This window comes from Mobula hypostoma, chromosome 2 (genome assembly GCF_963921235.1).
Source record: "Mobula hypostoma chromosome 2, sMobHyp1.1, whole genome shotgun sequence".
NCBI classification, from domain to species: domain Eukaryota; kingdom Metazoa; phylum Chordata; class Chondrichthyes; order Myliobatiformes; family Myliobatidae; genus Mobula; species Mobula hypostoma.
The window spans coordinates 228,192,721-228,208,893 of NC_086098.1; the positions used below are offsets into that span (position 1 = coordinate 228,192,721).

Here is a 16,173-nt window from a genome sequence, read left to right on the forward strand (position 1 = left end):
CCACTTTCTGCTTTCTACAGCGATCTCTCCCTATGCGACTCCCTTGTCCATTCGTCCCTCCCCACTGATCTCCCTCCTGGCACTTATTCTTGCAAGCCGAGCAAGTGCCACACCTGCCCCTACATCGCCCCCCTCGCCACCATCCAGGGTCCCAAACAGTCCTTTCAGGTGAGGTGACACTTCACCTGTGAGTACTGTATCCAATGCTTCCGGTGTGGCCTTCTGTATATTGGTGAGACCCAACATAGTCTGGGACACTGCTTCACCAATCACCTACGCTCCATCCACCAGAAGAAACGGGATCTCCCAGTGCCCACCCATTTTAATTCCACTTCCCATTCCCATTTCAACATGTCAATCCATGGCCTCCTCCAATATCGTGATGAGGCCACACTTAGGTTGGAGGAACAACACCTTCTATTCTGTCTGGGTAGCCTCCAACCTGATGGCATGAACATCGATTTCTCGAACTTCTGGTAATGCACCCCCCCTTCATCATTCCCCATTCCCTTTTCCTTCTCTCATCTTATCTGCCTGCCTACCCATCACCTCCCTCTGGTGCTCGTCCACCCTTTTCTTTCTTCCACGGCTTTCTGTCCTCTCCTATCAGACTCCCCCTTTTCCAGCCCTGTATCTTTTTCACCAATCAACTTCCCAGCTCTTTACTTCATCCCTTCCTCTCTCGGTTTCACCTACCACCTTGTGTTTCTCTCTCCTCTCCCCCATCTTTTAAATCTACTCCTCACCTTTTTTTCCCTCTTGTCCTGCTGAAGGATCTCAGCCCGAAGTGTCAACTATACTTTTTCCCCATAGACGCTGCCTGGCCTGCTGAGTTCCTCCAGCATTTTGGGTGTGTTGCTTGGATTTCCAGCATCTGCAGATTTTATCTTGTTTGAGGTTCAAAAGCCAGATGGTTGAAGGAAGTAGCTGTGGGACGTGGTGGTGTGGGACTTCAGGCTTCTGTACCTCCTCCCTCAGGTTAGCTGTCAGAAGATGGCATGTCATGGATAGTGGGGATCCAAGTCATCACTGACAATCTGGGTTGTGTCCCTGGGCCGGGTGGAGGTGGGAGTGATGCTGACGCACTCTTCCTGTCTGGAACAACGTACCAGTTTGGGTTGAGGTGACTCATCTGGAGAGGGATGTACCTGAGATGTATTGGAGTGAGGCCACTACTCTCTGCTGCTTCTTACGTCCCTGCACATTTGAATTACCGTACCAGACCATGATGTAACCGGTCAGGATACCTTCAACAGTACAAGTTTGTCGGAGTGTTTAGAGATGAGCTGAACCTCCTTCACCTCCCAAGAAAGACGCAGTTGTGTTTTCCTTGTGATTTTATCTACAGTATGCACTGGACCCAAGACAGGTCATCCAATATTGTCCCTTGGGCAGTCTTTACACCCTTTGATGTGTTTGTTTACCATTGACACCAAGAATTTAAAAGGTGATTTATGTTTGGTAGTTGATGTTATTATCTGCAAGATCCCTTCATCCCCATGAACCAAGCTGATTTCCAATACACTGTCACTCTTTACAACTACGCAAACCCAGTGCAAACTTTCACTGGAAGGACTGTGAGGGTCCAAGGAAATGGCTATCTGTACTTTTTCAAAGAAAACCAGGAATAGACAAGCATTGGTTAAGTAGTATTTTATGGGCCTGCATTCTCCTAGACCTGGCATTTGATATCTAATTCTTTTTATAGGGTGAAGTTTTCAGAGTGGGACATCGTAAAGAACCTCCCTTCAAGCCACCTCCAGTCAGCCTCCCTAGTCAAAGCAATCACATGTTGTACTTGGGAATATCCGATTTCCTGGCTAATTCAGCAGGATTTGTGTTTCAGAAAGCTGGAGCTTTGCAAATGAAGATTACAGATACAATGGTGAGTAGAGACTGTCTTTCTTTCTTTCTTTATTAATCTTTTTATTGATTTCTTAAAAAGGCAAAGATACAGTCAAGAGGTGAATTAGTTCAAATACATATATCAGTTACATTATAAAGCAAGATTAAGATAAACATAAATAATGTTAATCTAATGTAAAATATATCACTTGTTATTGGGGTGGGTGAGGACGGGGGCATAGGTCTATAGAGTACTCCCAATTGTGTGACCTTCCACCCCACACTGACTCAGTAGACAATCCCTCCACAATGTCCTCCATTTCTGCAACTGTGATTAGCAATGCCACTTTCCCACCTCTTTTAAGTCCCTCCTTGTCCTTTTTGAAACATCTAAACCCTGCAACATCCAGCAGTTATTGCTGCCCTTGTGATAACCAGGTCTCCATCATGGCCACAGTGTCATAGTTCCATGTATTGACCCATAATCCAAGTTCATCACCCTTGTCCCTGATAGTTCTTCAGTAAAAATGGCACGTTTCAACTCATCCAACCAAACGCAATTATGTCCTATCCATGGCCTATCCTTCCTTACATTCTCACTACAAGCTGCATGTATCCTTACACTAATTGCTCCATCCCCCTGTCAAACTAGTTTAAACTCCCCCTAACAGTTCTAGCAAACCTGTTCTCAAGGATATTGGTCCTCCTTGAGTTCAGGTGTAACTCATCCCTTTTTTACAGGTCATACCTTCCCAATGATCCACAAATGGTGAAATGATTCCCACTTCACTAGTTCTTCAGACACACGTTCAACTGCCATATATCCCATTCTTACCCTCACTGGCACATGGCACCGACAGCAATACAGAGATTACTACCCTTGAGATCCTGCTTTTCAGCTTCCTACCTAGCTGCCTATATTCACTTTGCAGGGCCTCATCCTAGCCATGTTGTTGGAATCATTATGTACAAAAACCTCCAGTTGCTTATACTCCCCCTTAAGACTGAGGTGTACTTAATCAGAGGTATCCCTGACCCTGGCATTTGGAAGGCAACATATCATCTGGAATTCTCTTTCACATCCACACAACCTCCTGTCTGGTCCCTGAACTACCCTATCACCATTTCTCTCCTACTAGCTCCCCTCTTCACTTCTGAGCCACCAAACAAGATTCAGTGCCAGAAACATGGTCGTTGCGGCTTTCCACCTGGTAATTGTCCCTCCCCTAATGCAGTCTGCAGTTGTTTCCAAATCCCACCTCAGAAATGAAGACTGTGGGATAACACAGTCAGACCATACTGTGCTCAGTTCTGGTCGCCTCACTACAGGAAGGATGTGGAAACCACAGGAAAGGTGCAGAGGAGATTTACAAGGATGTTGCCTGGACTGGGGAGCATGCCTTATGAGAATAGGTTGAGGGAATTCGGCCTTTTCTCCCTGGAGCGATGGAGGATGAGAGGTGACCTGATAGAGGTGTACAAGATAATGAGAAGCATTGATCATGTGGATAGTCAGAGGGTTTTTCCCAGAGCTGAAATGGCTAGCAAGAGAGGGCACAGTTTTAAGGTGCTTGGAAGTAGGTACAGAGGGGATGTCGGGGGTAAGTTTTTTTTTAATGCAGAGAGTGGTGAGTGCATGGAATGGGCTGCCGGCGACAGTGGTGGAGGCGGAAATGATAGGGTCTTTTAGGAGACTCCTGGACAGGTACATGGAGCTCAGAAAAATAGAGGGCTATGGGCAACCCTAGGTAATTTCTAAGGTAAGGACATGTTCGGCACAGCTTTGTGGGCCAAAGGGCCTGTATTGTGCTGTAGGTTTTCTATGTTTCTATGTAAACCAAAGCAAAGTTTGCTAATTGTTTTCTCTTTTCCCCAGATCCCGAAACAGTCACCATTCAGATTAAACACAAGGTCCTTTGGTTTAATCATGCCTCAGGTAAGTGTTTCATGATTTTGCGTACCTTTGTCTGATATCAACAACGGGTTTTGACAAGCCAACTCACCGGATCATTGATTCTTTGCACCTTACAGCACAGTGAGGAGCACAAGCACCACCACTACAGATTCTGGAAACCTGAAATATATTTTTAAAAAACATAAAATGCTGTTTTGCTTAAAGATCAGGCAGATTCTACGGAGAAGAAAGTTGATCTCACACACACAAATATTAATAGCTTACCTTTCTACACAGCTGAAAGAGCTCTATCCTAATATGAACATGATAATGAACCTCAAAGCTACTAAGCCACCAGTTGTGAGGGCTGCAAAAAACAGCATCAGCGTTCGTGCATATGGTGCCCTTGACGTATTAGCGATCCTCCCAAACTCATCACTTGTATCACTTTTTGTCCTGAACATTGTAAGTACTAAAATCTTTTTTTACCCCTGTGTAAAACGTCTCACATTTTGATAAAACTGTTTGTCATTGGAATTTTTCTTTGTGGTTTTGGACTTTTGCAGGATGCGAGTGTCTCTGCGAGGGTCAATATCGCAGGGATGAAACTGATTGGATCCGTAATGCTGAATCAGTAAGGAGAAGCAAACTTACAATCGAAATACCATTTGTGCCCTCAGACATTAGCATAAGAGAGCATTGTTTCGGTTTGTGCAGGACAAAATTACCACCTTTTTTTTTTAAACAAACTTGTACGAAAAGGCTGTTCATGCCCTCAGTTCAGTAACGGAACATGGCGTCAGTTCATGCAGAGTAAAGTAATTACCACTCAGTTTATTTTAGCAATACTAGAAGTTCCTTGTCATTAAAGGATAAACATCGGTCAGATGAATCCTAGAAGAGCTAACTGCTCTTCATTTGCCAAGTGCCAAAAAACTTTAATATCCATCTGAAGTTCCAGATTGAGCCTTGCTTGAAAAGTGGTATTTAAATAGATAGCATGATCAAATGTTTTGACTGGAACATACCTGTGATCTTTATCACATCCTTCCAATCAAACAATTCAGTGCAGGTCAAAACTTCCAGTTTATTTGTTACATGTGCCTTTAGTGACTGAAAGAGTTTAAAGTCAGTCTGCATCAGCATTGTTAAAACCAGAGTTGCTGACCATTTCCTCTGTGATATAATCATGTTCTGCTCTTCCGCTTTGCTTTTGTATAGTCTGAAATTGTCTCTTGGACATTCTAAAGTGGGCCCTGTTCCGGTAAGAAGCTCATTTTACACCTTCTTAGATATTGTTTGTTTGACATGAATTTGGTTCTTCAATACGAATTGAATTTTCATCGAAGTAATACATTTAAACAGGTAACGTGTTACTACAACTTACTCAGTGTAATGATTTGGCAGCTTGATCACAGAATCTGTGGAAGCATTCAACTCAATACCCCACAGCTCAACATGTACTAAGAGGAAAGAGTAGTTCCGGGCCTAATCAGAATGTCTCATCACAATATTTGAGGCAGATACATTCCTTCCCTCGCTGATAGCAAGAATAACATTGCACCTTTTTGTATATACATCCTTGATGGTGGGTAGGCTGGCACCAGTAATACCTGGGTAGTTTTAATTACCTGTTGCAGAGCACTACTGTCATCACAGTGCAGTTTCCACACTACACAGAGATGCAGCAGGTTAGGATGCTCTCCGCTGCCCATCTGAAGAAGGTTGTTAGTATAGATGTGCACAGTCCAGTTCTCTTCAGCCTGTTCTAAAAGTGGAGGCACTGGTGAGCTTTCTTTTCAGTGGAGGATGTGTTCTGGAACGGTGAGCGATTATGTGAGGTGTGCACTCTGAGGAGTTTGAAACTGCTGTGCTGCCGATGTGCAGCTTTCCCTGTACTTTGTCCAGTTGACATTGAGGAAGAGATTATTTCCCTGGCACCAGACCTCGAACTCTTCCTCCTCCTTGTGGTAGACTGTTTCATCCACTGTCCTGACTGTGACTCTCAATTGGCTAAAACTGGCCTGTCACCCAATGAGCCATTCCTCTGCATTGAAATAGATGCAGTCGCTGAACCTGCTTCAGTTGTAAGCTGGCTCAGGTCCACTGCCCAAATGCCCCAGTCAACTGATGTTCCAGCTCTGGACCCCATGAGTACAACAATGAGGATCTGTTGGGATGTCTGAGTCTTCCACGCTCATGTTGTCTTCAGGTTGTCAGCTCCAGCCGTCCCTCAGCAATGCTGTAAAAAGTTCCCTTCTATCAACTTTACGTTATTCCGGGACATTTAAACTTGGAGGACTTACCAGAGTGCCAGAGCAGATAGTGGAGCGGGAGTGAAAATAAATGATGTTAAAAGTTCATGCAAAGTCACAAACAGAAGGGTTGTGTGTGGTGATAATAATCTTCTGCCATGTGTCTATTTCAACGCGAGGAGTATTGTGGGGAAGGCTGACGAGCTGAGGGCGTGGATTGACACATGGAATTACGACATTATAGCCATTAGTGAAATTTGGCTACAGGAGGGGCAGGACTGGCAGCTTAATGTTCTAGGGTTCCCATGTTTCAGACGTGATAGAGGCAGAGGGATGAAGGGTGGCGGCGGGGGGTGGTGGCATTTCTAGTCAGGGAAAATGTTACAGCAGTGCTCAGGCAGGACAGATTAGAGGGCTTGTCTACCGAGGCCATATGTGTGGAGCTGAGAAACAGGAAAGGTATGACCACATTAATAGGGTTGTATTATAGACCACCCAATAGTCAGTGAGAATTGGAGGACCAAATCTGCAGAGAGATAGCAGACAACTGCTGGAAACATAAAGTTGTGATAGTAGGGGATTTTAATTTTCCACATATTGTTTGGGACTCCCATACTGTTAAAGGTCTAGACGGGTTAGAGTTTGTAAAATGTGTTCAGGAAAGTTTTCTAAATCAATATATAGAGGTACCAACTAGAGAGGATGCAATATTAGATCTCCTATTAGGAAACAAGTTAAGACAGGTGATGGAAGTGTGTGCAGGGTTCCACTTTGGTTCCAGTGATCATAACACCAATAGTTTCAATTTGATCATGGATAAAGATAGATCTGGTCCTCAGGTTGAGGTTCTAAACTGGAAAAAGGCCAAATTTGAAGAAATGAGAAAGGATCTAAAAAGCGTGGATTGGGATAGGTTGTTCTCTGGCAAGGATGTGATTGGTAAGTGGGAGGCCTTCAAAGGAGAAATTTTGAGAGTGCAGAGTTTGTATGTTCCTGTCAGGATTAAAGGCAAAGTGAGTAAGAATAAGGAACCTTGGTTCTCAAGGGATATTGGAACTCTGATAAAGAAGAAGAGAGAGATGTATAATGTGTATAGGAAACAGGGAGCAAATAAGGTGCTTGAGAAATATAAAAAGTGCAAAAAAATATTTAAGAAAGAAATCAGGAGGGCTAAAAGAAGACATGAGGTTGCTTTGGCAGTCAAGGTGAAGGATAATCCAAAGAGCTTCTACAGGTATATTAAGAGCAAGAGGATAGTAAGGGATAAAATTGGTCCTCTTGAAGATCAGAGTGGTCGGCTATTTATGGAAACAAAAGAAATGGGGGAGATCTTAAGTAGGTTTTTTTGCGTCTGTATTTACTAAGGAAATTTGGCATGGAGTCAATAGAAATAAGGCAAACTAGTAGTGAGGTCATGGAACCTATATAAATTGAAGAGGAGGAAGTGCTTGCTATCTTGAGGCAAATCAGAGTAGATAAATCCCCAGGACCTGACAAGGTATTCCCTTGGACCTTGAAGGAGACTAGTGTTGAAATTGCAGATATATTTGAAATGTCAGTATCCATGGGTGAAGTGCCGGAGGATTGGAGGATAGCTCATGTTGTTCCCTTGCTTAAAAAAGGCTCAAAAAGTAATCCAGGAAATTATAGGCCGGTAAGTTTGACATCGGTAGTAGGTAAATTATTGGAAGGAGTACTAAGAGATAGGATCTACAAGTATTTGGATAGACAGGGATTTATTAGGGAGAGTCAACATGGCTTTGTGCATGGTAGGACATGTTTAACAAATCTATTGGAGTTTTCGAGGAGGTTACCAGGAAAGTGGATGTAGGGAAGGCAGAGGATGTTGTCTACATGGACTTCAGTAAGGCCTTTGACAAGGTCCCACATGGGAGGTTAGTTAGGAAGATTTAGTCGCTAGGTATACATGGAGAGGTAGTAAATTGGATTAGATATTGGCTCAATGGAAGAAGCCAGAGAGTGGTAGTGGAGGATTGTTTCTCTGAGTGGAGGCCTGTGACTAGTGGTGTGCCACAGGGATCAGTGCTGGGTCCATTGTTATTTGTCATCTATATCAATGATCTGGGATGATAATGTGGTAAATTGGATCAGCAAATTTGCTGATGATACAAAGATTGGAGGAGTAGTGGACAGTGAGGAAGGTTTTCAAAGCTTGCAGAGGGATTTGGACCAACTGGAAAAATGGGCTGGAAAATGGCAGATGGAGCTTTATACAGACAAGTGTGAGGTATTGCACGTTGGAAGGACAAACCAAGGTAGAACATACAAGGTAAATGGTAGGGCACTGAGGAGCGCAGTAGAACAGAGGGATCTGGGAATACAGATACAAGATTCCCTCAAAGTGGCGTCACAGGTAGATAGGGTTGTAAAGAGAGCTTTTAGTACATTGGCCATTATAAATCAAAGTATTGAGTATAAGAGTTGGAATGTTATGGTGAGGTTGTAAAAGACATTGGTGAAGCTGAATTTGGAGTATTGTGTGCAGTTTTGGTCACCTAATTACAGGAAGGATATTAATAAGGTTAAAAGAGTGCAGAGAAGGTTTACAAGGATGTTGCCAGGACTTGAGAAACTGAGTTACAGAGAAAGGTTGAATAGGTTAAGACTTTATTCCCTGGAGTGTAGAAGAATGAGGGGAGATTTGATAGAGGTATATAAAATTATGATGGGTATAGATAGAGTGAATGCAAGCAGGCTTTTTCCACTGAGGCAAGGGGAGAAAAAAACCAGAGGACATGGGTTAAGGGTGAGGGGGGAAAAGTTTAAAGGGAACATTAGGGGGGCTTCTTCACACAGAGAGTAGTGGGAGTGTGGAATGAGCTGCCAGACGAGGTGGTAAATGCAGGCTCGCTTTTAACATTTAAGAAAAACTTGGACAGGTACATGGATGGGAGGTATATGGAGGGATATGGTTCAGGTGCAGGTCAGTGGGACTAGGCAGAAAAAAGGTTCAGCACAGCCAAGAAGGGCCAAAAGGCCTGTTTCTGTACTGTAATGTTCTATGGTTCTATGGTTTCCATGACTTCCTTCACTCCTTTACCCTTACTTTGTCTTGTTGAAGGTGACTGGTCTACAACTGTTAATCAAGATTGTAATAAAAGCAGTGGTGTTACCAAAAGTCAATGGTAAGTCCATGATGGATACTCTTTGCAATATCCAAAGTCAAAGAGAAGTATAGAAACCATGAGGGATATAGATAGGGTGGGCCACCTTCTTTTGTAGGGTTGGAAAATCAAAAACTAGAAGACGTAGTTTTAAGGTTAGTGATGAAAGGTTTAATAAGATTCTGAGGGTGAACTTCTTTGCAGAGCTGTTGGTTGATATATGGAATCAGCTGCCAGAGGAAGTGGTTGAGGCAGCTGTATGAGATGCATTTAAGAAAGGTGTAGTCAGGTACCTGAGCTTTGAGGATAATTGGCCCAGTGATGCAAAATGGCATTAGCTTGAACACACATCTTGGTCATGATGTGCTGTATGACTGCGTGAGTTGAGTAGGCAGTGCTACAAAACTGTACAAATTTCCTTAGAGAATTTATATTATAAATTCTAATTCAGGAAAATAAGCTTTGCCCATTATTTCTGCAGGAAATCACGTTCTTATTCTAAGACTTTGATACGCAAATGAAAGATTTTACTGACTTACTGGCATGATTTTTAGTTCAAGTGGGATCAGATGCAATAACTGTTCTGATCCTGGCTAAGCCCATTGACACCAAAAGGGAGTAGTGACAGGAATAGCCACCATTGACCATGATCCTGTCAGTTTTCTGATAAACAGGTTAACTTAATATGAACTTCGAAGTATCTCCATTCCTTACCAAATAGAGTTTTTAAAAAAGTTAAAAATCTAGTTATAGAGTCATATGGCATGTAAAGAGAATTGTGGGTCTACTAGTGAGATATAGGACTGTGGGTCTATTGGCGAGATAGAGGATTGTGGGTCTATGGGTGAGATAGAGAACTGTGGGTCTATGGGTGAGAAAGAGAACTGTGGTTCTATTGGTGAGATAGAGAACCGTGAGTCTATTGGTGAGATAGAGAACTCTAGGTCTATGGGTGAGGTAGAGAACCGTGTGTCTATTGCTGAGATAGAGAAATCTAGGTCTATTGGAGAGATAGAGAACCGTGGGTCTTTTGGTGAGATAGAGAACTGTGGTTCTATTGGCAAGATAGAGGACTGTGGGTCTATTAGAAACATAGAAACATAGAAAATAGGTGCAGGAGTAGGCCATTTGGCCCTTCGAGCCTGCATCGCCATTTATTATGATCATGGCTGATCATCCAACTCAGAACCCCGCCCCAGCCTTCCCTCCATACCCCCTGACCCCCGTAGCCACAAGGGCCATATCTAACTCCCTCTTAAATATAGCCAATGAACTGGCCTCAACAGTTTCCTGTGGCAGAGAATTCCACAGATTCACCACTCTCTGTGTGAAGAAGTTTTTCCTAATCTCGGTCCTAAAAGGCTTCCCCTCTATCCTCAAACTGTGACCCCTCGTTCTGGACTTCCCCAACATCGGGAACAATCTTCCTGCATCTAGCCTGTCCAATCCCTTTAGGATCTTATACGTTTCAATCAGATCCCCCCTCAATCTTCTAAATTCCAACGAGTACAAGCCCAATTCATCCAGTCATTCTTCATATGAAAGTCCTGCCATCCCAGGAATCAATCTGGTGAACCTTCTTTGTACTCCCTCTATGGCAAAGATGTCTTTCCTCAGATTAGGGGGCCAAAACTGCACACAATACTCCAGATGTGGTCTCACCAAGGCCTTGTACAACTGCAGTAGTACCTCCCTGCTCCTGTACTCGAATCCTCTCGCTATAAATGCCAGCATACCATTCGCCTTTTTCACCGCCTGCTGTACCTGCATGCCCACTTTCAATGACTGGTGTATAATGACACCCAGGTCTCGTTGCACCTCCCCTTTTCCTAATCGGCCACCATTCAGATAATAATCTGTTTTCCTATTTTTGCCACCAAAGTGGATAACTTCACATTTATCCACATTAAATTGCATCTGCCATGAATTTGCCCACTCACCCAACCTATCCAAGTCACCCTGCATCCTCTTAGCATCCTCCTCACTGCTAACACTGCCACCCAGCTTCGTGTCATCCGCAAACTTGGAGATGTTGCATTTAATTCCCTCATCTAAGTCATTAATATATATTGTAAACAACTGGGGTCCCAGCACTGAGCCTTGCGGTACCCCACTAGTCACCGCCTGCCATTCTGAAAAGGTCCCGTTTATTCCCACTCTTTGCTTCCTGTCTGCTAACCAATTCTCCACCCACACCAATACCTTACCCCCAATACCGTGTGCTTTAAGTTTGCACACTAATCTCCTGTGTGGGACCTTGTCAAAAGCCTTTTGAAAATCCAAATATACCACATCCACTGGTTCTCCCCTATCCACTCTACTAGTTACATCCTCAAAAAATTCTATGAGATTCGTCAGACATGATTTTCCTTTCACAATTAAAGAGATAGAGGACTGTAGATCTTTTGGTGAGATAGAGAACTGTAGATCTTTTGGTGAGATAGAGAACTGTGGGTCTATGGGTGAGATAGAGAACTGTGGTTCTATTGGTGAGATAGGGACTGTGGGTCTATTAGAGAGATAGAGGACTGTGGGTCTATTAAAGAGATAGAGGACTGTAGGTCTTTTGGTGAGATAGAACTGTGGGTCTATTGGTGAGATAGAGGACTGTGGGTCTATTGGTGAGACAGAGAAACCTAGATCTGTGGGTGAGATAGAGAACTATGGGTGGATTGGTGGTGAGTAGTGGAAATAATTAAAATGGAGTAATAATGTTGGAAGAGTAGAAAGCAGAATATTTATTAAAGGCTGAGAGACTGAAAGGTATTGGGGTTCAGAGAAACCTTGGGTACTCGTACACCAATTACTGAAAGCTGACATGCAGCTTCAGGGCCAATTAAGTAAAGTGATTTGCTGGCCTTTAATTAAGGCAGATGTGAGACAAGAGTATAGAATTCTCATGGTAATTCTATATGGTGCTGGTGAGAGAGTTCACCTGGGATAGTTGTGTAGAGTCCTGATCTCTCTGCCTAAGGAACGCTATACTTGCAGAAGAGGCTCACCAGATTAATTCCTGGGGGATTGGGATTGTGATTGTCTTATGAGGAGTGATTGGGCAGGGTGGGTCTGTACTGTCTAGAATTTGAAAGAGCATGAGATGATCTTAATGAAATGTCTGAAATTTTTACAGGGTAGAGAAGCAGGGATGATCCAGATCCGGGTTTTGGTGGGGGGGGGTGGGGAGGTGGGTGTTCACAGTCTCAAAATAACAACAATGATGAGAACCTTCTTCCCCTTGAGGGGCTTCTCTACACAAGTGTTGTGGAGACTCACTCACTGTGTATATTCAGTGGGATGGGCTTTGCATGGGACAGTGGTGCTGACATAAAACATCAGCCCTCTTCTTTCTGAATGGCTGTATCAGGATGAGGGACTGAATAGCCTACTCTTGACTCTGTTTCTTTTGTTTGGCAAATGACACCAAGAACTCTCCTACCGTTCCTTGCAGGTGAACTAGCCGGTGGTGTTCCACTTCCAACTGTGAAACATTTTGACCTTTTAAACCCTGTGCTAATGGTGAACCAGGTGAGTGATTGCATGATGTGAAATCCACATGATATGAATGACATTTAAGTGAAATTACGCCACAAGTAAAGTCACAAGGGAACAATTTCCCTTGAGGACTCGTAAAAGGGGGATCTATTCCTCCTCCTTGTCCTTTCTGAGAAAACCATGCAGAGGTTCAACATCATGTTCAGACAGATGGTAATGTGACTGTGAGCAGTTCACAATGTCTTTAAAATAACTTCACAATTGAATGTTTTGTGCCACTGACTTCTCTCTAGAGTTAGAGAAAGTCCAACATTGTTGGGAAAGTGTACTTTAATTGTGGTTTCAAGTTAAACCCAGTGTAAGAAGTCAATACTGACACAGCATACAAGAACAGCAACCTGTTCAAAGCAAAGAATTTGATTAGAATATTGATAAATACTGTATATCAAAGTCATCTTTCTTTTTAATACTAAAGCACAGCATACTGGAATAAATCGTCATTGCAAACTAAAAGATTTACCCAATTCCTGTTGGACTCTATCTGGAGTATTGTGACAGTTCCTGATACTTGATTTTCTGGGAGATGCTGAGATTTGCTTCAATGGTTCCAGGGATGAGGTGTTACAGTGAGGAGGCTGGTGAAACTGGCATTGTTAGAGTGGAGAAGGCAAATGGGAGATTGGCTGGAAGTCTTCAATTGTAACAGTAAACAAGACATGCTGTAGCTGTATGAAAGTTTACTCAAACATCACTTGGAGTATTGTGTTCATTTCTGTTTGCCCCCTTATATAAAGGATGTGGAAACAGTGGAAAGGATGCAGATGAGGTTCACCAGGATGTTGTCTGCATAAGAAGGTGTGAGCTATAAGAAAGCTTAGATAAGCATTGATTGTTTTCACCAGAGTTTGAGACTGACAGGAGAACTGATAGAAGTTTTCAAAATTATGAGAGACGTACATAGATTAGACTTTTCCCCAGGGTAGAAATGTCAAACAGCGGAGGACATGGTTTTAAGTTTAGGCCTCGTGAAGGGCACTTCTTTATGCAGAAATGACGGGTGCCTATTGGGGGTAGGAGTGGAAGCAGGTCATTGGTGGAGTTTAAAAGCATTTTAGATGGACACATGAATTGGAAGGGAATGGAGAGACATGGATGACATGCAGGAAGAAGACATTAAGTATAAATTAGCACCAGGAATGGCACAACCCAGTGGGCCGAATGGCCTGTTGACTGTTCTATGCTCCTTAGTGGGAGAAATAGCTTCCAACGTAAGGATGAGCAGGAGTCAGAGCAAAGGGTCATTAACAAAGATTCAGGGAAACCATGTGGTGACTTATGATCTGCATTGTATTCCTGGAAAGGTGCTAGAAATTGATCCTATAGTGAATTCCAGAAGAGAACAGGATGTAGCTGTGTAAAGGAGGGATCTGACAATTATAGGGAAAGAGCAAATGAAGTAATTCAATTGTAAACTCTTTCACGGGATGTTCCAGCCACCATGGGATGAATGGCCTTGTGGTTATGAATGGTGAGGTATCAATAATCTGTGGCATGTGACAAAACCATGATTGTAGATTGTAGATTGAAACCGTACTGCTGTGCTTCAAAGCATGTACTGGTGAATATCAAGTTTGTGATCATGTGATATTGATACTGTTTCAGAACATTCTGGTGATTGCAACCGATATTCGTTACCGCCCAGGAACCAGCAGCCACTCCCAGCCAGTGCTTTGTGAGGGGAAAGAAAACCGGACCTCTGATTATTTTGATGAACTGGCCACTTATTAAGCTGAGAAATTTACATAAGGCCACTGAATTTTCTCTGTCAAATATTCATTTCTAGCTTGATCGTTTTCAGTATAGTGCATTGCAAACAAAAGCTATTGTTAAGCTCCATCTCTGGGTTCTTACTCTTTGTATGAACTTTTGTGAAAGACTTTCATGAAGCAGAAGGAAATAACTGCTGAAATCTTCCTGTATGTATTGTTGGAAGAATATAAAAACAAAAATAACCAACTTTAGGAGAACCAAACCTTGGTGCTAACAAGCATTAGCAACAGTCGAGTTTTCATTGCTTTTGATCTCAACCCCTATTTTTTGAGAAGGGGTTTAAAAGAAACTTTTGGTCATTTTGTTTAACATTTGCATGAGCTCCTGAGAGAAGTGCAAATTCTTCAGTATATCTGTGATTGGGTATCTGTTATATCGAGCTGTTTATTAAACAAAGGCAACAAACTTCCTGTGGATGTGCATTTACTTTCTTGCTGAGCTGTATACAAATAAAGATATGAAAGAAAAAGCAGACTCAATTGTTTTTTTTTAAATAATGAACAAAGCAACATATTTTCAGATGCAATTTCTTTTACACACTGTTTACTTCTCCTCAAGTTCTGCCTGACCAGCATTAGTTTTGAGCTTACGGATTTACCATCTTCCCTGCATCAGTTCTTTGTAAGGTCAAAGTCAAAGATGAATTTATTGTCTTATGCACAAGCAATGTAAAAGATACTTGCAGCAACCTCAGAAACACAATTATAACCAAAAAAAGGTTCATTTTACTTCAGTATGATCAAAGTGGTCAGAAATGGTTGAAGGGAAGTGACAGTTATTGAACCTGATGCTGTGGGACTTCAGACTTCTTTAACTCATATCAGCGTTAACATTCAAATATCTAAGTCGGGGTGACTCCCTCTCCCCATATTCGAGATATATCTGTGGGAGAACCATTTCTGAGAACCTCTGGAAGTGAATGCCTTTCACCCACTAACTGATATTTCTTGTGTGCATTTCTGTCAGGGGCAATATCCATTAATCATTGTGGCATCCGGCATACTCCTGTAATGGTGCTCACTGTTGCTGGAGTGATTTTGTTACTGTTTAGCCGTCTAACTGCTAACGTTCCAAACACACTGATGGAAAGCATCAGGAAACTGGTCCAGAATGGTATTCCTGTTTGCTTTGCTAAACATGGAGTACCATTTATACATTGCTCTACGCGGCCACCATTGGTCTGGATGTTGTGGCCCAGCTGTCCACGTGATATGCAAGCCAGGGCGGGAAGATACGGAGAGCAAGTTTGTTGCCCGTGTAGCAAGCACCTCTTCTCCATGCAGCCGATGAATCCAAAGGGTCAGCGGAGGCCGATGCAGTTGGGCACCAGCGGTGTCATAGGAGTCGCCGGTCAGTGTTGAGCTCAATGTAGGACTGCCTTAGGGACTCCAGCTCTGGGTTTTTCCTCAGGGTTTAATCCCAAAGCTTTCCCCATGAGTGGGTGTAGCTGCAAGGCTGCAGAGATTTGAGTTCAGAACTTTCCTTCTCCTAGATCAGCTGCCAACCACGGCTGATGAGCCCCACCTGCCCAAAGTGAATGGTTTTAAGGCACCAGTTACCTTCCTATGCCCCTTTCCCCGTCAATAGAAACAGTTCTGCTGGGCTTAGTAGCTATGCCACATGTGAAGGCCAGGAGCTGGACGTGGTTGTCAGAGGCTATCTGAGATGCACACTGCTGGGAGCATTTAACAGATAGTGACTCCTGACTATAGTCACTCCTGACCATAACAAC

General features: G+C 43.0%; 1 protein-coding gene across 1 annotated transcript in view; it reads left to right on the top strand.

Annotated features, from left to right (window-relative positions):
- Positions 1–14,904, top strand: part of LOC134336977 (bactericidal permeability-increasing protein-like) — a 39,921-nt gene extending 25,017 nt beyond the window's left edge. The window contains exons 8-15 of the mRNA XM_063031723.1: positions 1,709–1,885; positions 3,722–3,781; positions 4,037–4,204; positions 4,306–4,373; positions 4,961–5,003; positions 9,077–9,140; positions 12,568–12,644; positions 14,274–14,904. Coding sequence (XP_062887793.1) covers positions 1,709–1,885; positions 3,722–3,781; positions 4,037–4,204; positions 4,306–4,373; positions 4,961–5,003; positions 9,077–9,140; positions 12,568–12,644; positions 14,274–14,399 — 783 coding nt within the window. The 3' untranslated portion in view covers positions 14,400–14,904. The remainder of the gene's footprint in view (positions 1–1,708; positions 1,886–3,721; positions 3,782–4,036; positions 4,205–4,305; positions 4,374–4,960; positions 5,004–9,076; positions 9,141–12,567; positions 12,645–14,273) is intronic.
- Positions 14,905–16,173: the final 1,269 nt, after the last annotated feature.